This window comes from Branchiostoma lanceolatum, chromosome 10 (genome assembly GCF_035083965.1).
Source record: "Branchiostoma lanceolatum isolate klBraLanc5 chromosome 10, klBraLanc5.hap2, whole genome shotgun sequence".
In the NCBI taxonomy this organism is placed as follows: Eukaryota; Metazoa; Chordata; class Leptocardii; order Amphioxiformes; family Branchiostomatidae; genus Branchiostoma; species Branchiostoma lanceolatum.
The window spans coordinates 2,539,212-2,556,098 of record NC_089731.1 but is presented as its reverse complement, the minus strand read 5'-3'; the positions used below and the strand labels follow the sequence as shown (position 1 = coordinate 2,556,098).

The 16,887-nt window shown below is 45.4% G+C and overlaps 1 protein-coding gene across 1 annotated transcript in view; it reads right to left on the bottom strand.

Moving 5' to 3' along the window:
• Positions 1-16,887, bottom strand: part of LOC136443835 (uncharacterized) — a 74,095-nt gene that overhangs the window by 13,430 nt on the left and 43,778 nt on the right. Inside the window, exons 43-62 of the mRNA XM_066441203.1 lie at positions 15,313-15,360; positions 14,754-14,816; positions 14,456-14,564; positions 11,656-11,848; positions 11,128-11,319; positions 10,403-10,565; positions 9,622-9,927; positions 8,870-8,984; positions 7,695-7,836; positions 6,826-7,017; positions 6,380-6,545; positions 4,265-4,504; positions 3,653-3,848; positions 3,216-3,310; positions 2,596-2,727; positions 2,041-2,211; positions 1,461-1,697; positions 1,049-1,108; positions 523-616; positions 241-293 (exon numbers count right to left, since the gene is read on the bottom strand). Of these exons, the coding sequence (XP_066297300.1) occupies positions 241-293; positions 523-616; positions 1,049-1,108; positions 1,461-1,697; positions 2,041-2,211; positions 2,596-2,727; positions 3,216-3,310; positions 3,653-3,848; positions 4,265-4,504; positions 6,380-6,545; positions 6,826-7,017; positions 7,695-7,836; positions 8,870-8,984; positions 9,622-9,927; positions 10,403-10,565; positions 11,128-11,319; positions 11,656-11,848; positions 14,456-14,564; positions 14,754-14,816; positions 15,313-15,360 (2,967 nt within the window). The remainder of the gene's footprint in view (positions 1-240; positions 294-522; positions 617-1,048; positions 1,109-1,460; positions 1,698-2,040; positions 2,212-2,595; positions 2,728-3,215; positions 3,311-3,652; positions 3,849-4,264; positions 4,505-6,379; positions 6,546-6,825; positions 7,018-7,694; positions 7,837-8,869; positions 8,985-9,621; positions 9,928-10,402; positions 10,566-11,127; positions 11,320-11,655; positions 11,849-14,455; positions 14,565-14,753; positions 14,817-15,312; positions 15,361-16,887) is intronic.

Here is a 16,887-nt window from a genome sequence, read left to right as displayed (position 1 = left end):
CTTTCCCATTAAAATATAGTGAATCATGGTTGCCCAAATAGGTATAATATTGTACCGGAGGACATATGATCTCAGTTGTCCGATTCCTACTCCTTTTTAACGCACCAGGAGTCAACTGGTTATGGGTATAGACAGCAGGGGGAGGCTGTTATTTACTTCTTTGTAAATAATCAGTTTTAAAGGATTTTTTTCAATACACAATTGAATACATCAGTCTACATCACCAGTTTGTGTACTCACCCTCCTCACAGGTGTCAGACGAGCAGGCGTAGTAACCAGGCGACAGGCAGATGCTGGGAGGAGGAGGAGGAAGATGTTGCCATGGTAACAATGTAGGTGAAATGTTTCATATCTTGACTTCCCTATGAGTTACTTACATTATAGTAAAACAGGTGCCCTACACTCTGATGAAACAACGACGTCTTTTAGACTACACTCCCTAGTTAAGACCACTTAAGTATACGAATGAAGTAAAACATCTAATATTCAAGAATCCAATTTCCTAAGGAGAAGTAAAGTTACCATTTCCTGCAGTGATCGTAGAAGGACACCGACGCCTCCGTGCAGAGCCTGGCGGGAGAGCTGGCGCTAGTGAAGACGGGCGAAACTGCCATGGCTGCGGGGGAGCACAAAATGTACATCTTAGAGATGGTGACTTTTCACTTCGAACATTAGAAATGTTTAAGGACTTGTGACGTACTTTAAATCTAAATCTTGTCGACCTCAACAGGTTATTGCATTAATGCTGACAGAGTGTCCTTGTAGCTTAACTGATAATTGACTTCCTGGTCCCAATTAATTTGCGACTGAGAGACACCGATTCAAATCATGGGAAGGTCATCTCGGTTGGGGCTGCACACGTCGGTAGGGACGTAAAATGGAGGTCCAGTGCTTGAAAGAGGTGCCTCGAGCTAGCACGTTAAAAGGAAGGGCTAGCAACCCGTCCCTGTAAAAATATACCCCACTACTGAAACAGCAAGAACACCTGCTGCCTTATGTTCCACTAGGTACTACAAGGTCAACAACAACAAAAGGGTAAACATCTCACCTTCTGTGACCACAGGTGCGGAGAACGCCACGGCCATGTTGTCTTTGTCAGCTGGGTCACCTGTGCAACAGTTACAGTAGCGCTGATGAGTATTCATTAAACACATCAACTACATTACAAAAAAGAAACTCCATATATCCTACATTACATAGTTGTATTAAACCTTACATTTCTGATAGAACACACTACATCATCATTATTATTGTCAAGTGATATTGGCAAGAAGTGTTACGTTGCAAAGGGAAGTTAATGACCTTGAGAAAATGACCTTAAGTTTGACCTCGAGAAACAGATTTTCAAACTTTGTATTTCGAATTCGACCTTGAGAAACAACAATGACGTGGAGACACTGGATACTAATTTGACCTTTGAGAAACGGACCTGAATACGGCAATAACCTTGACAGACTTACCTGGAGATTTCTCACAAGGACCGTCAGCAAACACTTCAGAAACGACCTTGATATCTCTCTGCTCGCGGCAGGCGGTGGCGTTCAGCTCACACTCGCTGGAGTACTCCTTACCGTCGGAGCCGCACACCGGGTAGTACAGAGCCGGGCAGATGGACAAACACTCGCACTCCTGAGTCGTAGGGTTCAGCACCTCCCCTGGCATGGAACAGCGCTGTCTTTGTCTTTGCGCCTCTGGCTCTGTAATCATTTTACAGTTTCAGTACACAGCACACGTCAAATAGTCATGCCTTCAAGCACCAGAGTTATCAAACAAATATTTATGTGTTTAAAAAATTCGTATTTTCCGAGAACCATAGTAGAATGGAACTCGTTGTGATCAAGTAATGTAGGAGCATCCTCGCTAAATAGCTTTAAAGAACGGTAGCAGTCAGATGTGCAAAGACTAGGTGTGTTCAGTGTAATATAACCAGCTGCTGCCGCCCCGCTTGCCTGCGAAGCTGGTGTGTTACCAGGCTTAGTGTACAAATTATAATTATCGTGATGTTATGGAATTTGTAGGATAGGGATAAACTGTTTTCACCTGGACATCCCGGGCAGCACTCTCCCTCCACGAACACAGGCGAGACGTTCGGTCCGCAGTACGGCCAGTCACACATGATGGCCACACAGACCTGCCCGAACTCCTCACATGCGCACTGTGTGCAGTTAGACGGGTCCACGCTCCAGCTCTGTCCAACCTTGTACTTCTTGCCTAAAGTATTTAAAAAAAAAAACAGTTGAAGAGTAGGTAACAATGACCTTTAATATTTGCAGTGCATATTCATATATGTAAGGTGTGAACATTTGAGAAACAAAATTGTGTTGTTCTTAGATTGAAATTTCATCGGCTTTAATACACGTCATATTGTTACTTCAACATTAATCTGCGAATTCTGTTCTTGCCTTGTATTTCTGTGTGTTTTGCTGTTCGTATATATGTGTTTCTGTTTTTCTGACATTTACCGTTATGGGGCTGAAGTCTGCCATCTTTGATTGTCGTGGTTTTACATGATTTAAATGCCTCCGTTGTGTGTTGTTTGAGCCTCGACACTATCAAATGAACCAAAAACAATATAGCGGAAAGAAAAATGCTCACCAGTGTCACTGATGCAGAACTCTAATACCGGTCGCCTGGACAGAGTTGCCGTTTCCGTCTCGAACCTTGGACTGGGCACGTCAAACCCGACAACTGGAGAAGCAGCCGCAGCGGCTGGAGCTGGGGGCAGCTCTGCTCAGGAAAACAGAACGCAAGTAGTAGGGTTACCGATACTTACTTTTAGATATTGTGATGGTAGATACATGGGAGAAGACCAGGACATCGGACATTCAATTATGTATAGTATTTATCAAGTTCGTCTCCCGGGTAGGACACCTCAAGACAAGAGGCGCATTGAGTCATAACAAATACTTTTTAAAAATGGTACATACTTATGAAACAGTATGGAAGTTAAACACACTCCACTGCCAGTGGACTAGCCCCCTGCTGCAGTGATTGCACCACAGTGTGGCCTAGGGTTATAAAACGGAGATGGGCACCGCCCTATACACCTTATGGTGTGGGAGGATTTTAACTTAAAAAAAAAAACTTTATCGTCAAATGACACGTGGGTACACGATCTATCATTCATCTTTGACATTTTCTATAGTACAACAGGCCTTTAAGCGCTTATGCGTATAGGGAGACATAGTATTCGTAAGTTACTTCTTCCTACATACCGGGTGCCTCAAGAATGATCTCTGCGAATGTCTCGGACGTCAGTTCGGGTGCTCCCTCAGGCTGGCGTGTTCTCCAGTACTCGTCACAGTCAAACCTGCAGGTAAAGACTCGGTTACAAGTTGGTTTATAACTGGTTGGTTTCAAGTCAGAGATCCATAAGTGGTTCTCCGACACCCATCACCGTCAAACCCACAGGTGAAAATGTATGTCTTGATACAGTTAGGTTTAAGAGAAGTAGATTTTGCCATTGTTTCGTTTTGTAGCAGATTCACCAATCACCAGCCATAAGTGAATAATTCCCAATCTTTGACTCTGAAGGACGGGGTAATTCCATGTTGAATTCCAAGTCTCAATGGAAAGTGAACCTTTTTTTTCTTCGTCAGGCACATAACCTCTGTAAAATATGAAAAGAAATCCTTCTTTGACCTGGCCTTACCTCTGGAACCTGCCCGGCTGCGGTAGGTACCCGGTCTCCTGGAACACCGTGCCGTCGAACGGATGGATGCAGTAGCAGAAGTGGGTGAAGCCGTAGCACTGGCTGGTCTTGTACGTTCCGTCCTCGTTACAAGACAGGATCCATGCGTCGGGCGGGTACTCCTTCGCCTGGTCACGCTGGCACGGGGTCTTTGGACCTGGTATGGACAATTGTGTAGATTTTATTAGCTTAATGTAACTAATAGTCTTATACAAAGCCTTAACGTGCATGGTACATGTTACTATCGTTATGGAATACGTCAATCGACGGGTTAACCCAAAATATAATGTCCTTGCAATTGGTTAACCAAAAGAATTGTATTGCTAATAAATTCATGAATATGGCAACCAGTACGTACAAATTATACAGACAACACAAAATCCATGTAGCCATTATACAGAAACCTTCTCCAAACCTATCTTGAGCCAGTAGCTCCTGTCATATATCCCTTAACATCTTCCCCATACTTCTCTTCAGCAAGTACTTAACGTCTATCATATCCAAAACATCTTCCCCATACTTCTCTTCAGCAAGTACTTAACGTCTATCATATCCAAAACAACTTCCCCCTACCTCTCTTGAGCCAGTACTTGGTACAGTCCTCCTGGATGCCACCCTCCCAATGCCGTGCGCCAGTCTCCCTATAGATCTTGCCGTCAGTCGGGTGTGCACAGTAGCAGTAGCCGGTAGACCCGTGGCACTGCGTGGTTCGGTAGGTGCCGTGCGTCTCGCACTCCTTCAGGAAGAACCCGGGGATGGGGACGGCCTCGGCGACTTCCTTCTCACAGGCTGTTCGCTCGGATACCTTGCCACCTGGAGGATCGATAAACAACGTACATGTACTTTAGACTACAAATACACGTCTTCGCCAGGTTGAAATGACCAGTCACTTAAGCCGGCGTCACAATTCATGCGAGCATCGGCCGATTTTGTAGATCGCCGGAAGCTCGCCGAATTTCAAATTCGCCCGAGCGTCGACCGTATTTCTCACTGAAAACTTGCCCCGTCACAAATTGAACAGAGCTCGGGCGACGTCCGTCGAACGCTAATAATCATAAATCCCACATAACACGGTACCATCTCTTGGACACGGACGAAGTCAGAATCAAATGGCCTGGTAACAATATCAAATTTGGACCAACTTTACTTTCTGAGTTGTGGCAAATCTGTAGGGCACAAGTGAAGTAGGTGGGCACACTGAAAATAATCACATAAAGAGGAATTTTGTTATAGACCAATCAAAAAGCGCAGGAGCCACAAAGTCAACAGATCAGTCGTTTAACCCCGATCCAAAAACTTTCACCAAATAGAAATCGACCAAAGCTCGGGCGAACGCCGTCCGAGCTTCGACCGACAGTTGACAAGCCTATCGACGCCCTGCCGACGCCTGGGCGTGCCTCGGCAGACAAACATAGATCTATAATGACTCAGTGGACTTTCAACTAGTCATTTTGTGGAGAAAAAACTCAGGAAGTGTAGTCAAACCTCAAAAGTCAAGCCCCAGTTCATTAATATACAAATTGAAACATCCAAACCAATACCAAAATAGAAACAAGAAGCATTGTCTTCGGTGTCCACATTTTATTTATACATTTTTTTTTAATGAAAATTTAACTTTGCATTGAATTGTCTTTCATTAGAAAAGTTTGGCAGCATTCTTCGACAAGTTGAAATTAGTATTAGTTAATATTACAGTATCATTTATCATCTTATGTTATAAACCAAACTGTCGTTTCCTTTTATCTATAAACAAGAAGGAGTTCGGCCGAGGCCCGTCCAAGCTCCCATCAACACCTGCACAACGCTCGCCCGAAGCACGCCTTACTTTTCATGAGTCGGCAGGAACACTGACGATCGTCCGATTATTGTTCAAGGCCCGTGCGAGGCTCGCACGAGGCCTAAGAGTTCGGGCGACCTCCGACCGACCAAAAATCGGGTCTAAAATCCTCGGATGCCCGCCCGAATATTGGCCGAGCGCTGGGCGTTGCTCGGGCGAGCTACGGGCAAACTGTTGACGAGCTGTGCGAGTTCAAAAATCGTCGCCGAGGCCTCGCTGAATTTAAGCGCAGCTTCCAGTGACACGCGAACGTCGGCCGAGCTCCGAAAATTCGCCCGAAGCCCGTATAATCGACAGGACGTCGGTCGTACTTCGCCCGAAAATCGCCATTTGGAGCTCGCCGACAAGTCGGCCGAGCTAATTTCTTCATTTGTGACGGGGGCTTTAGGACACGTTACAGGAAAATCCTGTGTATGGGCACAGCCTTGGCGACCTTCGTATGTAGTAAACATTTGACTGAATGTACGTCAGTCTTCGACAGGCTGCAATGGCCAGTCACTTTGGAAACGATTCTGTAACAACCTGCAAATGGACACGGCTTCGCAATTCCTTCTCATATCTCGTTTTCTCACAACCATGCAAATGAAGAATACACATGGTTGTCTAGTCCAAGAAAACTCCAAGATTTGCCTCTCTAGACGATATCTGAACTGGTAAAGTAGAAGACATGAGGTTATTTCCAATAAAAGTTGATGACCAAGAAAAGAAGAAACAGGGAAATAGGTAGGGCTTTGGGAACCTTGTTTTGTTTGCAGGATCTCAAGCGTAAAATCCATAGGATGAGGTTCTGCTTGTCTCACCCTCACCTTTTCACTTATTCCTGATCCCTAAACTTTAACCTTTAACCCTACCTGGTGAGTACAGCTGCCGTGTGACGTCACCGAGGGGCGTGATGGTTGTCTCCCTCCAGGACACGACGGTCCCGTCCACCCTCTCTCCTCTCTTCACCTGGTCTAGAACTTCGGGAGTTGGCAGGGTGTGCCAGACATTGAACTCTGCCAGGTCGCCAACAAATGCCTGCAACAAAATTCGAACGTAAATAATGTAACGATTTGCGCCCCCGAAAGTATATGGTCTGGAACTCGGATTGATAACTACAAGACTATGTACCAACTTTGACCCTACTATGTATTTGCACAGTATATATGTATGATATATTTTTAGATTAATCAGATCTCTGTTACATTTTGTCTGACTGGTCCCTACCTATTCCCTAAAAAAAGCAGACTACAGGCAGATTTGAGCTTCACATGAATAAATAAAGGTTTAAACAAACAAACGAACACCGAAACCCTACCTGTTCCTCCTCGAACCCTCCGCCGACCGTGTCCTGCTCCTGCCCCAGGATCCAGGTGCCGCCGGGGCGGATGGTGTGGCCCGGCGCGAGACCCTCTCCCTCGATCGGCTCCTCGTCGTCCACCCGGAACGTCCAGGTGCCGCGTGGCCCGTCCCAGCTGATGACGACGATGTGCCACTTCCCATCAGCAAGCTGGGAACAAATTTGTATAATATCTTCAGAACGCCGTTTGTAATAGCCACAGGCTAGTTTAGTTGGGTAGCCCTGGCTGTGAGTGCTGATCCAAACCAATTAATAAATATCAAATAAAAACACTTTGTATCCTGAAATAATATTAGAATTTCAACAAAGATAGACATTATTCACTATTTCATTTTTCTATATTGATGACAAATGCATCTATAATTCTTGTTTAATCGATGCTCCTGACGTTTGTCTATTTTCTGGCAGCATCAGATAAAAGTTGATCTATGCATTAGATTAAGACGTTGACACATTTCAGTGGAATCATCGTTAGGTAAATGTTTCTCTTGCTTCGACTTGAAAAGCCCCGAATTCGACTCAGTTCACACAGCTCAGCCTACTCTAGAACTACCTGTAATACAAATTTGATAACAAAGGTCAGAGATAAGGATATATGATCATTATATAGATGTATCGTACTGAAATGGGATGCTGATAAAGTGCCTTCAAAACATGTACTTGTCGCGACTTTTCAAATATGGCGTGGGCCAGGAGAAGGGGTGCGTTTTCCCATTTTACCGTGCAAGGCCGCAAATTTGCCGGGAACTTTGGCCGAAGAGGGGGGGCGTACTTTAATCGGGAAACTACGGTACTTCAAGTGTTGATTACCACCATCAGAAACGTACATTGAAGTTGATGTCGTCGGAGGTCTGTCCGTTGACGCGGAGTTTGTAGACGGTGGATTCCGGCTCGCCGTAGAACTGCACCTCGTTCACCTCGTCCTCTGTGGCGTAGGAGAAAACCGTTCCGGTGGTCGGGGAGTCCGTCCTGCGAGGGAAAGAAAAATGTACATGCTATGAACCGACCCACTAAGTAACCGCTAAGACCATAATTCAGTGTTGTAAACCCCCCTACATGAAAGTGTAATAGCCCAGGAGAGCGCCACACCCATGTGTTGGAATCCTGGGAGTAGGAATTAAGTCATGTACTAAGCTCTGCAGTCTCTGTCGTCTGCCTCCCTGTATCTGCTTCGAATGGCCTTAACATTGGTCCACAACAATAGATAATACACTCCATTACGTTTGGGACCGCATTGTAAACACCGCATCTGTATCTGTATCTGTATCTATATAGCCGATATAACCGCCATTCGGCGTAACACACCAGCTTCGCAGGCACGCGGCGCGGCAGCAGCTGGTTATATTACACCGAACGACCTGTCACGTCTAAGTCACGTCATGTACTATACATATATAGTACATGCATCAACCATATATGTATATACTATACTTTTGGGACAGCATCTGTAAACAGCGACACCTTACAGCTGTAGTGCAAAGTGAAACAGTCAGAATTGCCCTGAGGAAGGGGACAGACGGTCACCGTAACATTGGTTAAATATATAAAACACTTGATTGTGTACAAAGAGTCTTTTATTCAATGACTTACCAACCTAAAGAAACTATTCACGGACCTTGTAGTCTACCTTGCTCAAAAGCCGTTCATGCAATTTGCGTACACGTTTATAAAAAGGGAAGACATTGCATGAACGGTATAGATTCTATGAATTCTCTCTGCCATTATATAATATCTAAGCAGATGTAAGGAACTGGCTTATTATCTGGAGAGGACGCATTATTGAAGAACAGAAAAGCTAGAAAAGAGAACGAAATATTGCAAGAATAGGCGTAAAGTGATGAGAAAGAGGCATCTGCCCTCGTGTGTGCGTGAACTTGTAAAAGGTGCACATACACCTGTTTTTCACTCCGTTCCATGTTGTGATAAACCCAAATAAACAAATACACGAACCACAGACACAGCTCACATAATATATAACAACTCTTGAAACATCACCATTTACCTTATATGGAAGACGACGGTAAAGACGTCAGAGTCAAAGTCCCGGGAAGTGGAAGTGTCGATCTCGGCGTAGTTGTCGGTGCTGACTGGCTCAGGGAACTGGAGTTGGTATGAACCTAGGAAAATGCAATTATCTACACTGGTATGAACAATTACAAGATGAAATCGCCAACACCTGTCTTGTTGAAAAGAAATCTGTCTGGTCAAAAATGCGTAACCTTTTCAAAGAATTACTTTAACTTATTGGGTATCCACACACCAGAATTATAACGGGTTGGGTAAGAAGCGTAAAGGAGGTCATCTATATCAGATCAGAAATCATCAACCATTACTCGCGCAAGCCAGTGGGCGGCACAGACTCCCAGGTACCTTTGACCCACTACTAGTCTCACATGTCCATATAAGGCACTTGAAGTCGTGTGTCAGTCATTCATTCTGACAAAGGCTGTAGAGTCAACTAAGCAGGATGGGTACAAACTCCCGGGTACCTATGACCCGCTACTTAGTGTGTTACATGTCCATATAAGGAGTTTGAAGTGGTGTGTCGGTCAACCTGACAAAGGCTGTATATGTACGTAGAGTCAACTATGCAGGATGGAGGATAGTACATGGTACTATCCTCCACATACTTCCAGATACCTTTGACCCAATACCTGGTGTGCTACACGTCCATATAAGGTGCTTGAAGTAGCGTGTCATTCATTCTAAACATGTAAATGGACATCCCGACATCATGGACGTTCTCATACACACCTGGGGGTTTTGTGCCAGGTGGGTATTGACCAGGTGGATAAACACCTCCAGGTGGATAAACACCTCCGGGTGGATATACACCTCCAGGTGGATAAACACCTCCGGGTGGATAAACACCTCCGGGTGGATAAACACCTCCGGGCGGGATCTCGATGGGTACTCTTTCTCCAGTTGGTGTGAGACTTCCGGGTGGATAAATACCCCCAGGCGGATAAACAACTCCTGGCGGCGGAGTGACTCCGGGCGGGTAGACCACTACTGGAGGAGAGACTCTAGCAGGTGGCACGCCTCCATCTGGTCGCGTGTCTGCAAAAAGATGGAGGTTATGATTTTAGAGCCATGAAGTCGTAAAGGTCATAAAACGTAAGGCAAGTGGTGGAGGATGTTCTACAAAAGGTCCATAGGTGATTATGTTGGGAAGGCTATAAGCTAGTTAACGATTTTGAAGTTCTAATGTGCAGTGTGATACATTGCAAGTACTATATCAAAGTTGAAGGCCAATAGCAACACATAAACATTGACGAAGGGATTCAACATTAACATATTACCCATACTGCATCACACTTGATAGAAAATTCACAGAATGTTCAAGGTTTATTTATCTAACTATTTGGTTATTCATTTATTAATTGATGCGGATTCTTTATTCATAATTTCATAGACTATATATCCTGGGCTTCAAATAAGATCCTTGCTCCCTGTATACAGCATATTAGATCCTTTTGAAGTCCTTTGAGGTTCTTTGTGGTATTTAGGCACACTTATAGGGAATTTAGCTCACCCGGTCTGTACTGCTCCGAGTCCACCCTCCCCCGAGTGTCCACTCTGACGGTTCTCCAGTCCACAACATCTCCCATCAGCCTCCCTGCCAGCACGTCGTCTCTCTCGTCCTCGCTCAGAACCTTCTGCCAAATGTGGAACTCGGCAAGCTCACCGACGTACGCCTACAATGGTACGTAATGCGATACTGATTCCAGTTGTTGTTTACGATATACATTCCTGTTAGTGTCGTTGATGCCAAGAAGTATGTAGTAGCTCTTCTAATTTTCATATATGGTACAAGGTCAAGAAAACACGTCTGAACCTTGTTATGTTACAAGTTAGGGGCCTTCTTCACCTTTGACAGTCCTGTCTCAGTTCATGCGCACTCGGAAGTGTGAACAACCTTATGCTAGCTTAAGAAACCGGGCATGACCATCTGGGAGTCGTCAGTTCATATATCAGATGAGTGTGAATGATACACTTCAGGGGCATGTTCAGAAGAAACGACGAGCATGGCGGGTATGGAACTTTGTTTATTTATTTTTCCGTTGCCTGATGAAGTCCAATATGCAAGGGGTCATTTTTCTGCCATCCTTTGCTTTTGTCCCCCAGAGAGGCATCTCTCTATGTTGAGTTTGATAGCTGATGCCACATGTACGTACAGTGTATCTTTACTCTATACAATACTACTAGTCGTGGGCTCAGGAAATTGGTGAACGAAACGATAGAGAGAGCAAAGCAAACCTGGAAGGGCTCGAATCCTCCTCCCACGGAGTCCTGTTCCTGTCCGAGGATCCACGTGCCGCGGGGCCGGACGGTGTGACCAGGGGCCAGTCCCCGGCCGCTAGCTCGCTCTTTCCCGTCCACAAACACGGTCCACTCGCCCCTCCGTCCGCCCCATGTAATGATCACGCTGTGCCACTCGCCGTCCAGAACCTAGTAATCGTCAAGAAAAGAGAACCTCAACATATATCCAGAAAGCAGACTTTATGCGTCATAAATATTTATAAACATGATCAAAAGAATCGACAAAAAGCGCCAAGATTTTTCATCGATATAAATGTACATCAAAATAGGCAAATTCATATTCATGATATGAGCCACAAATTCATTTATCACGTAGAACCAAAAACATTCAACGAAGGTGAACAGAACATTGAATAGACCGCCACCATTTATATAACAATAAAAGAAAACATTTCATAGAAAGATTTAAAAAGGACGCCCAAAGAACCCCGAATCGTAGAAATAGTCATTTTTTAAAGATAGTACCTGGGGAATGTCCACGTCCGCCCGTTTGTCGTTCACCAGGAGCTTGAAGGTGCGCGTGCTCGAGTCTCCGTAGAACTGGATCTCATTGTCCTCCTGCGGGACGGCGTACGAGAACACCGTGCCGGTGCCGGCTGGGGCGCCCGGGACGGACCTCCACCGCTGCCCGTCAAAACGCCACAGAGGCTCCGCTGATCTGGAAAATGAAAATGGGACCTGAAAATGTGTTGCTTACGATCGTTGAAGAGTATTTCTTTCACTGGTCGTGACAGGAAAGACGTTATAATGTACGGGTTCAATATACCCGGAAGATTCCCTTTAGCTCTTGTCGACAAGTCGAAAGAACAGTCACTGTAGATCACAGATGACTGTTCCTTCCTAAGGACTTAATCCTTTCTAGTAATGGCAGTAGAGATTCGGACTCTGGCATTCAGAAGTCGTGTCTTGAGAGACCATTTCTGTATTTCTAATTGTCACTTTAGACAGGGTTGACTTGACTAATTACCTCATGAGGAAGGACACCGTGAATCTGTCCAGGCTAGCCGGCTGCGAAGGCTTCACCTCGGCATAGTTGTCGGTCGAAGGAGGTTTCGGGAACTGAAGTCGGTTGGTTCCTGTGGAGGGATCGGTTGGAACAGAGAATGAACTGTGCACAGCAGGGGTTTACCTATTATGGCGTTAACTACATGGTTTTATATATAAACAAGCAAATACAAACTATGCGAAAGTCTTCAAAAGTCAGGCAGGATGTCGCCATATAAATCCTATATAACGACTACCAATATTATATACTACATGGTGCATGCTACATTTCAGTTCTAAAGGCGGGTTTAAACATGGACAGGAGTCACGAAAATTGTCGATCCTTGTAAAGCAACACTACCTGAAGGGATTTCAGGTACGACAGAGCCATCTGGTCGTCTTGACCCAGGAGTCTGAGGCCGCCCTACAAAAGTGCAGAATTCAATGTTACCTCGCACTCGGAGCAATTGTAACTTTGGTCAACACTACAAAACACTACAAATCACAGTAGATAAACATACAGACACAGGGAAGAGATTGCAACCCGCAGGGCACATTCGTCGCTTGTCAAGTCAGCGACACTCAAAAACGGCAATGACTTGAGTACCACCTGGCAGAAGGAAAAGAGGCAAACCAAATGATACCTGGTGCAGGACCTTCGCAGAAGACTTAAAAACGAGCTGGCCTCCCTTTGAAAGATGGCGAAGGTGTAGCAGCCGACAAAATTAGATGGAAACACGCAATTGCTTCCCAGTGTGCCTGTAGGCACAGGAGGACCTGCCAAGTCTATATATAGCTAAGGTAAAGTAAACACAGAACGTTGCAGCTCAAGAAAGTACCCAACTGACCGGAGTCGTACGGCGCCATGTCCACACGCCCCCGCGGCTCCACCCTGACGGTTCTCCAGTCCACAACATCTCCCATCAGCCTCCCTGCCAGCACGTCGTCTCTCTCCTCTTCTCTCAAAACCTTCTGCCAGATGTGGAACTCGGCAAGCTCACCGACGTACGCCTGCAATGGGAAAGTGTATCCGTAGACCTTGTACTTTGTAGCAGTCTATATCTGTACTGTGTACGTATTTGTAGACTCCGGAATAAGTGTCAAGCACAATAATGCAGAGCCAAAGAAACAAACAAAGAAACAGAGAAACAAACAAACCTGGAAGGGTTCGAATCCTCCGCCCACGGTGTCCTGTTCCTGCCCGAGGATCCACGTGCCGCGGGGCCGGACGGTGTGACCAGGCGCAAGTCCCCGGCCGCTAGCTCGCTCTTTCCCGTCCACAAACACGGTCCAGTCTCCCCTCCGTCCGTCCCATGTAATGATCACGCTGTGCCACTCGCCGTCCAGAACCTAGTGATGTTTTATCAGAAGAGGGGGGGGGGGGTAGTAAATGACTGTCCTGACATAACAGTGTTGGGGATGAGGGCTTCTGTACCCTTCTTTTAAGGACCATTTCCTTCAAAAGATAGTCTCTACCAGACTAACCACGCTGGCTGTAGGGAGCATAATTTTGCCTGGGGAGTTTGGCCACCATAGGGTTTCATACGCCAGGCGCAGTGACTTAAAAGGGGAAAATGTTAATCTTCCCGCGGACTGAATCTCCTGGCCAATTATTCCCTTTTTGTTGAATCTACGATCAATAACCCCGTAGGAGGCTATCTAAAAGAGCAGAGAGTGCCAAAATATCTCTTCTTGAAAAAGAGCCAAAGATCATTCGCAAGAAAAGTACCTGAGGGATGTCCACGTCGACTTGTTTGTCGTTCACCAGCAGTTTGAAGGTGCGCGTGCTCGAGTCTCCGTAGAACTGGATCTCATTGTCCTCCTGCGGGACTGCGTACGAGAACACCGTGCCGGTGCCCGCTGATGGGGCGCCCGGGACGGACCTCCACCGCTGCCCGTCAAAGCGCCACAGAGGCTCCGCTGATCTGTAAAGGATTATAGGTACGTGAATAGTTTTATCAGGTTGGTAGATCATGAAATGATAGACAGGAAAGGGCCAAGATCATAGACAGGGAGGACAACATATGCACGCGCTGGATGCAGGAAGCCATGTTTAATAGGAAATCAAGCCCTAAAACGAATGTATTGTAGTGCGTCAAACCACGAAAGGTATTCATCTCTAACACATTTTGACATAACTCAGCAACTTAGCTGCAGCTTTTGATAGTTTCCATTCCTCCCTATGACATCATTTGGATGCCCAAAATACGAAACTAGATGCTTGACAATGTGCTCTTCCAAGTGTATCGCTGGCTTACAAAAGGGGTGGGGATGTAATTACCTCATGAGGAAGGACACCGTGAATCTGTCCAGGCTGGCCGGCTGGGAAGGCTTCACCTCGGCGTAGTTGTCGGTGGATGGAGGTTTCGGGAACTGAAGTCTGTTGGTTCCTGAGCATGTTGAAGAGAACGGTTGAAACAGGCATATGCCGGAGTAGCATCAAATAGCATCGAATGCAAATCCAAACTATACATAAATAGATATGTTGCTTTAACCTTCTTCCCGTTGTCTAAACCAATAAACAGCACAAATGTGGTGTCAAGCGTCTACCTTAGCACGCTGAAGGTTAAGGACCATACCTGCTGGGATTTCGGGGACGACAGAGCCATCTGGCCGTCTGGACCCAGGCGTCTCAGGTCGACCTAAAATGTAGAGAAGATTTCCCTCAATATAGTTACTTTTAGCTCAATACGACATGTTCTTAACCCGTTGTGGCACAGAACCTCAATTAATAAAAGTTCATCCATTAACCTATTGGCACATTGACGCAAGAAATATTCGTGTGTTACACTTTTTACAGATTAGCCGAAGAAGTTCGGTGGGCGTGACAACACCACCATGGTAAGTTTTCTATGCAAAGTGCATTTCCTAAGGGCACGACGTCGGGGCATAGCGGGCATTGAACCCAGAACCCATTGGTTCTCTCTCTAAGCCCAGTGCTGTAAGCCATACCCACTATTCATTCGTTCGGTATGTAGATAATAACCTAATGCATTTATAGTTGAATGTAGATACACAGTACGCCTACAGCACAACGGGTATGTTTTTATAGAAGACCATACCTGGAACGGATGGAGGCAACTAATCCGTGGCCAATGCCCAAGGATGGGCAGTAGGCCTAAGTAAGTAAGTAAATACCTGGAACTGAGCCATCTGGTCGTCTGGACCCAGGGGTCACAGGTCGTCCTAAAAAGTACAGATTTCAATGTCAGCATTGTCCTGTGATGTTCCTCAATCGTACAAGAAATATTGCTGACAATAACTATCTGCTTGAAAACGTGAATAGATGGTGAAGAAATGACAAATACTGATAGCAAACGTGTGGAGATTGTGATGGAGGTCCTGGATAAAAGAAGCTTAAGGAGAGGTGGTCATTTTATCTTGAGATATTTATCTAGAAGATGAGTCAAAGATTTATCTTATAAGGGCTTTAGCTGGAGGTGAGTTATTTTCATAATCATATTGTGAGATTTATCTAAAAGAGGAGTGATCATTCTAATGTAAAGAAGTCGACTTAGAAAGAAGAAGGGTGAGAACTTTATCCTAACAGATATTTATCTAGATTGGAAGTGATTACTTTATCTCAAGACAGCTTTAGCTAGAGAAGTGGCAGTTATCTATTACAAGGTTTATCTAAAGAAGAGGTGATTTTTTTTTTTTCATTTTGAGACATTTATGCCATAAAGTGCAGGTGTCTTACTTGCTGTCAGCTTCCCCCTATTTAGGGAGTCATGCTACCCTTACCTGGAGCTTCGGTAGTCTGTCGGGGAATTCCATGTCTGTTAGGTGCTTTAGTCATTGGTCTAAGCATGCCCTGATTTTCAGGGGTTTCCGTCACAACTCTAGGCGTGTAAAGTCTGTCAGGTATTTCCGTTGCAACTCTAGATTTGCCATCGATGTCGGGTACTTCAGTTGGAAGTTTAGTTTTGCCCTGTCTTTCGGGGGATTCAGTTGCACTTATAGGTTTGCCCTCGCTATCAGGTGCTTGCGTTGCAGTTCTAGGAACGTTCTGATTGTCAAATGCTTCAGTTGTTCCTCTATATGTGCCTGGCCTGCCAGGCGTTTCAGTTGCAGTTCTAATAATGTCAGGAATTTCGGTTTCGTTCTGCATGTCAGATGTTTCAGTTGTAGTCCTATGTATGTCCTGCGAGTCAGGCGTTTCAGTCGTTACTCCTAGGCTCTCGTGCCTGTCAGTTGTTGTCCCTAGTTTGTCTTGCTTGTCTGATGCATCCGTTAAAACTCTAGATTCGTCCATTCCGTCAAGTATTTCATTTGGAGTTCTGTATTCGTCCAGTCCGTCAAGGATTTCATTCGAAATTCTATATTCGTCCTGTTCGTCAGATGTTTCAATTACATCGCTGGATATTTTAAGGGCTTCTGTTACAACTCTAGAAACGTCATGCGTGTTCGGAGCTTGCGTTATAATTCTAGAAGTGCCCTGGCTTTCAAGGTCTTTGGATGCAATGTTAGCTATGTCCAGCTTGTCAGTAGCAGCATTGGGTACGCCCTGTATGTAAGAAGCTTCTGTTACGGATACAGATACGTCCTGGCTGTTAGGTGTTTCAGTTGCAATTCTAGATAGATCTTCCTGATGGGGAGCTTCACTCACAATTGGAGATGTGACCTGTCTTTCAGGGGCCTCTGTTGAAACTCTGTGTTTGTCTAATCTGTCGGATGCGTCAGTTACTGTTCTAGGAATGCCCTGTCTGTCAG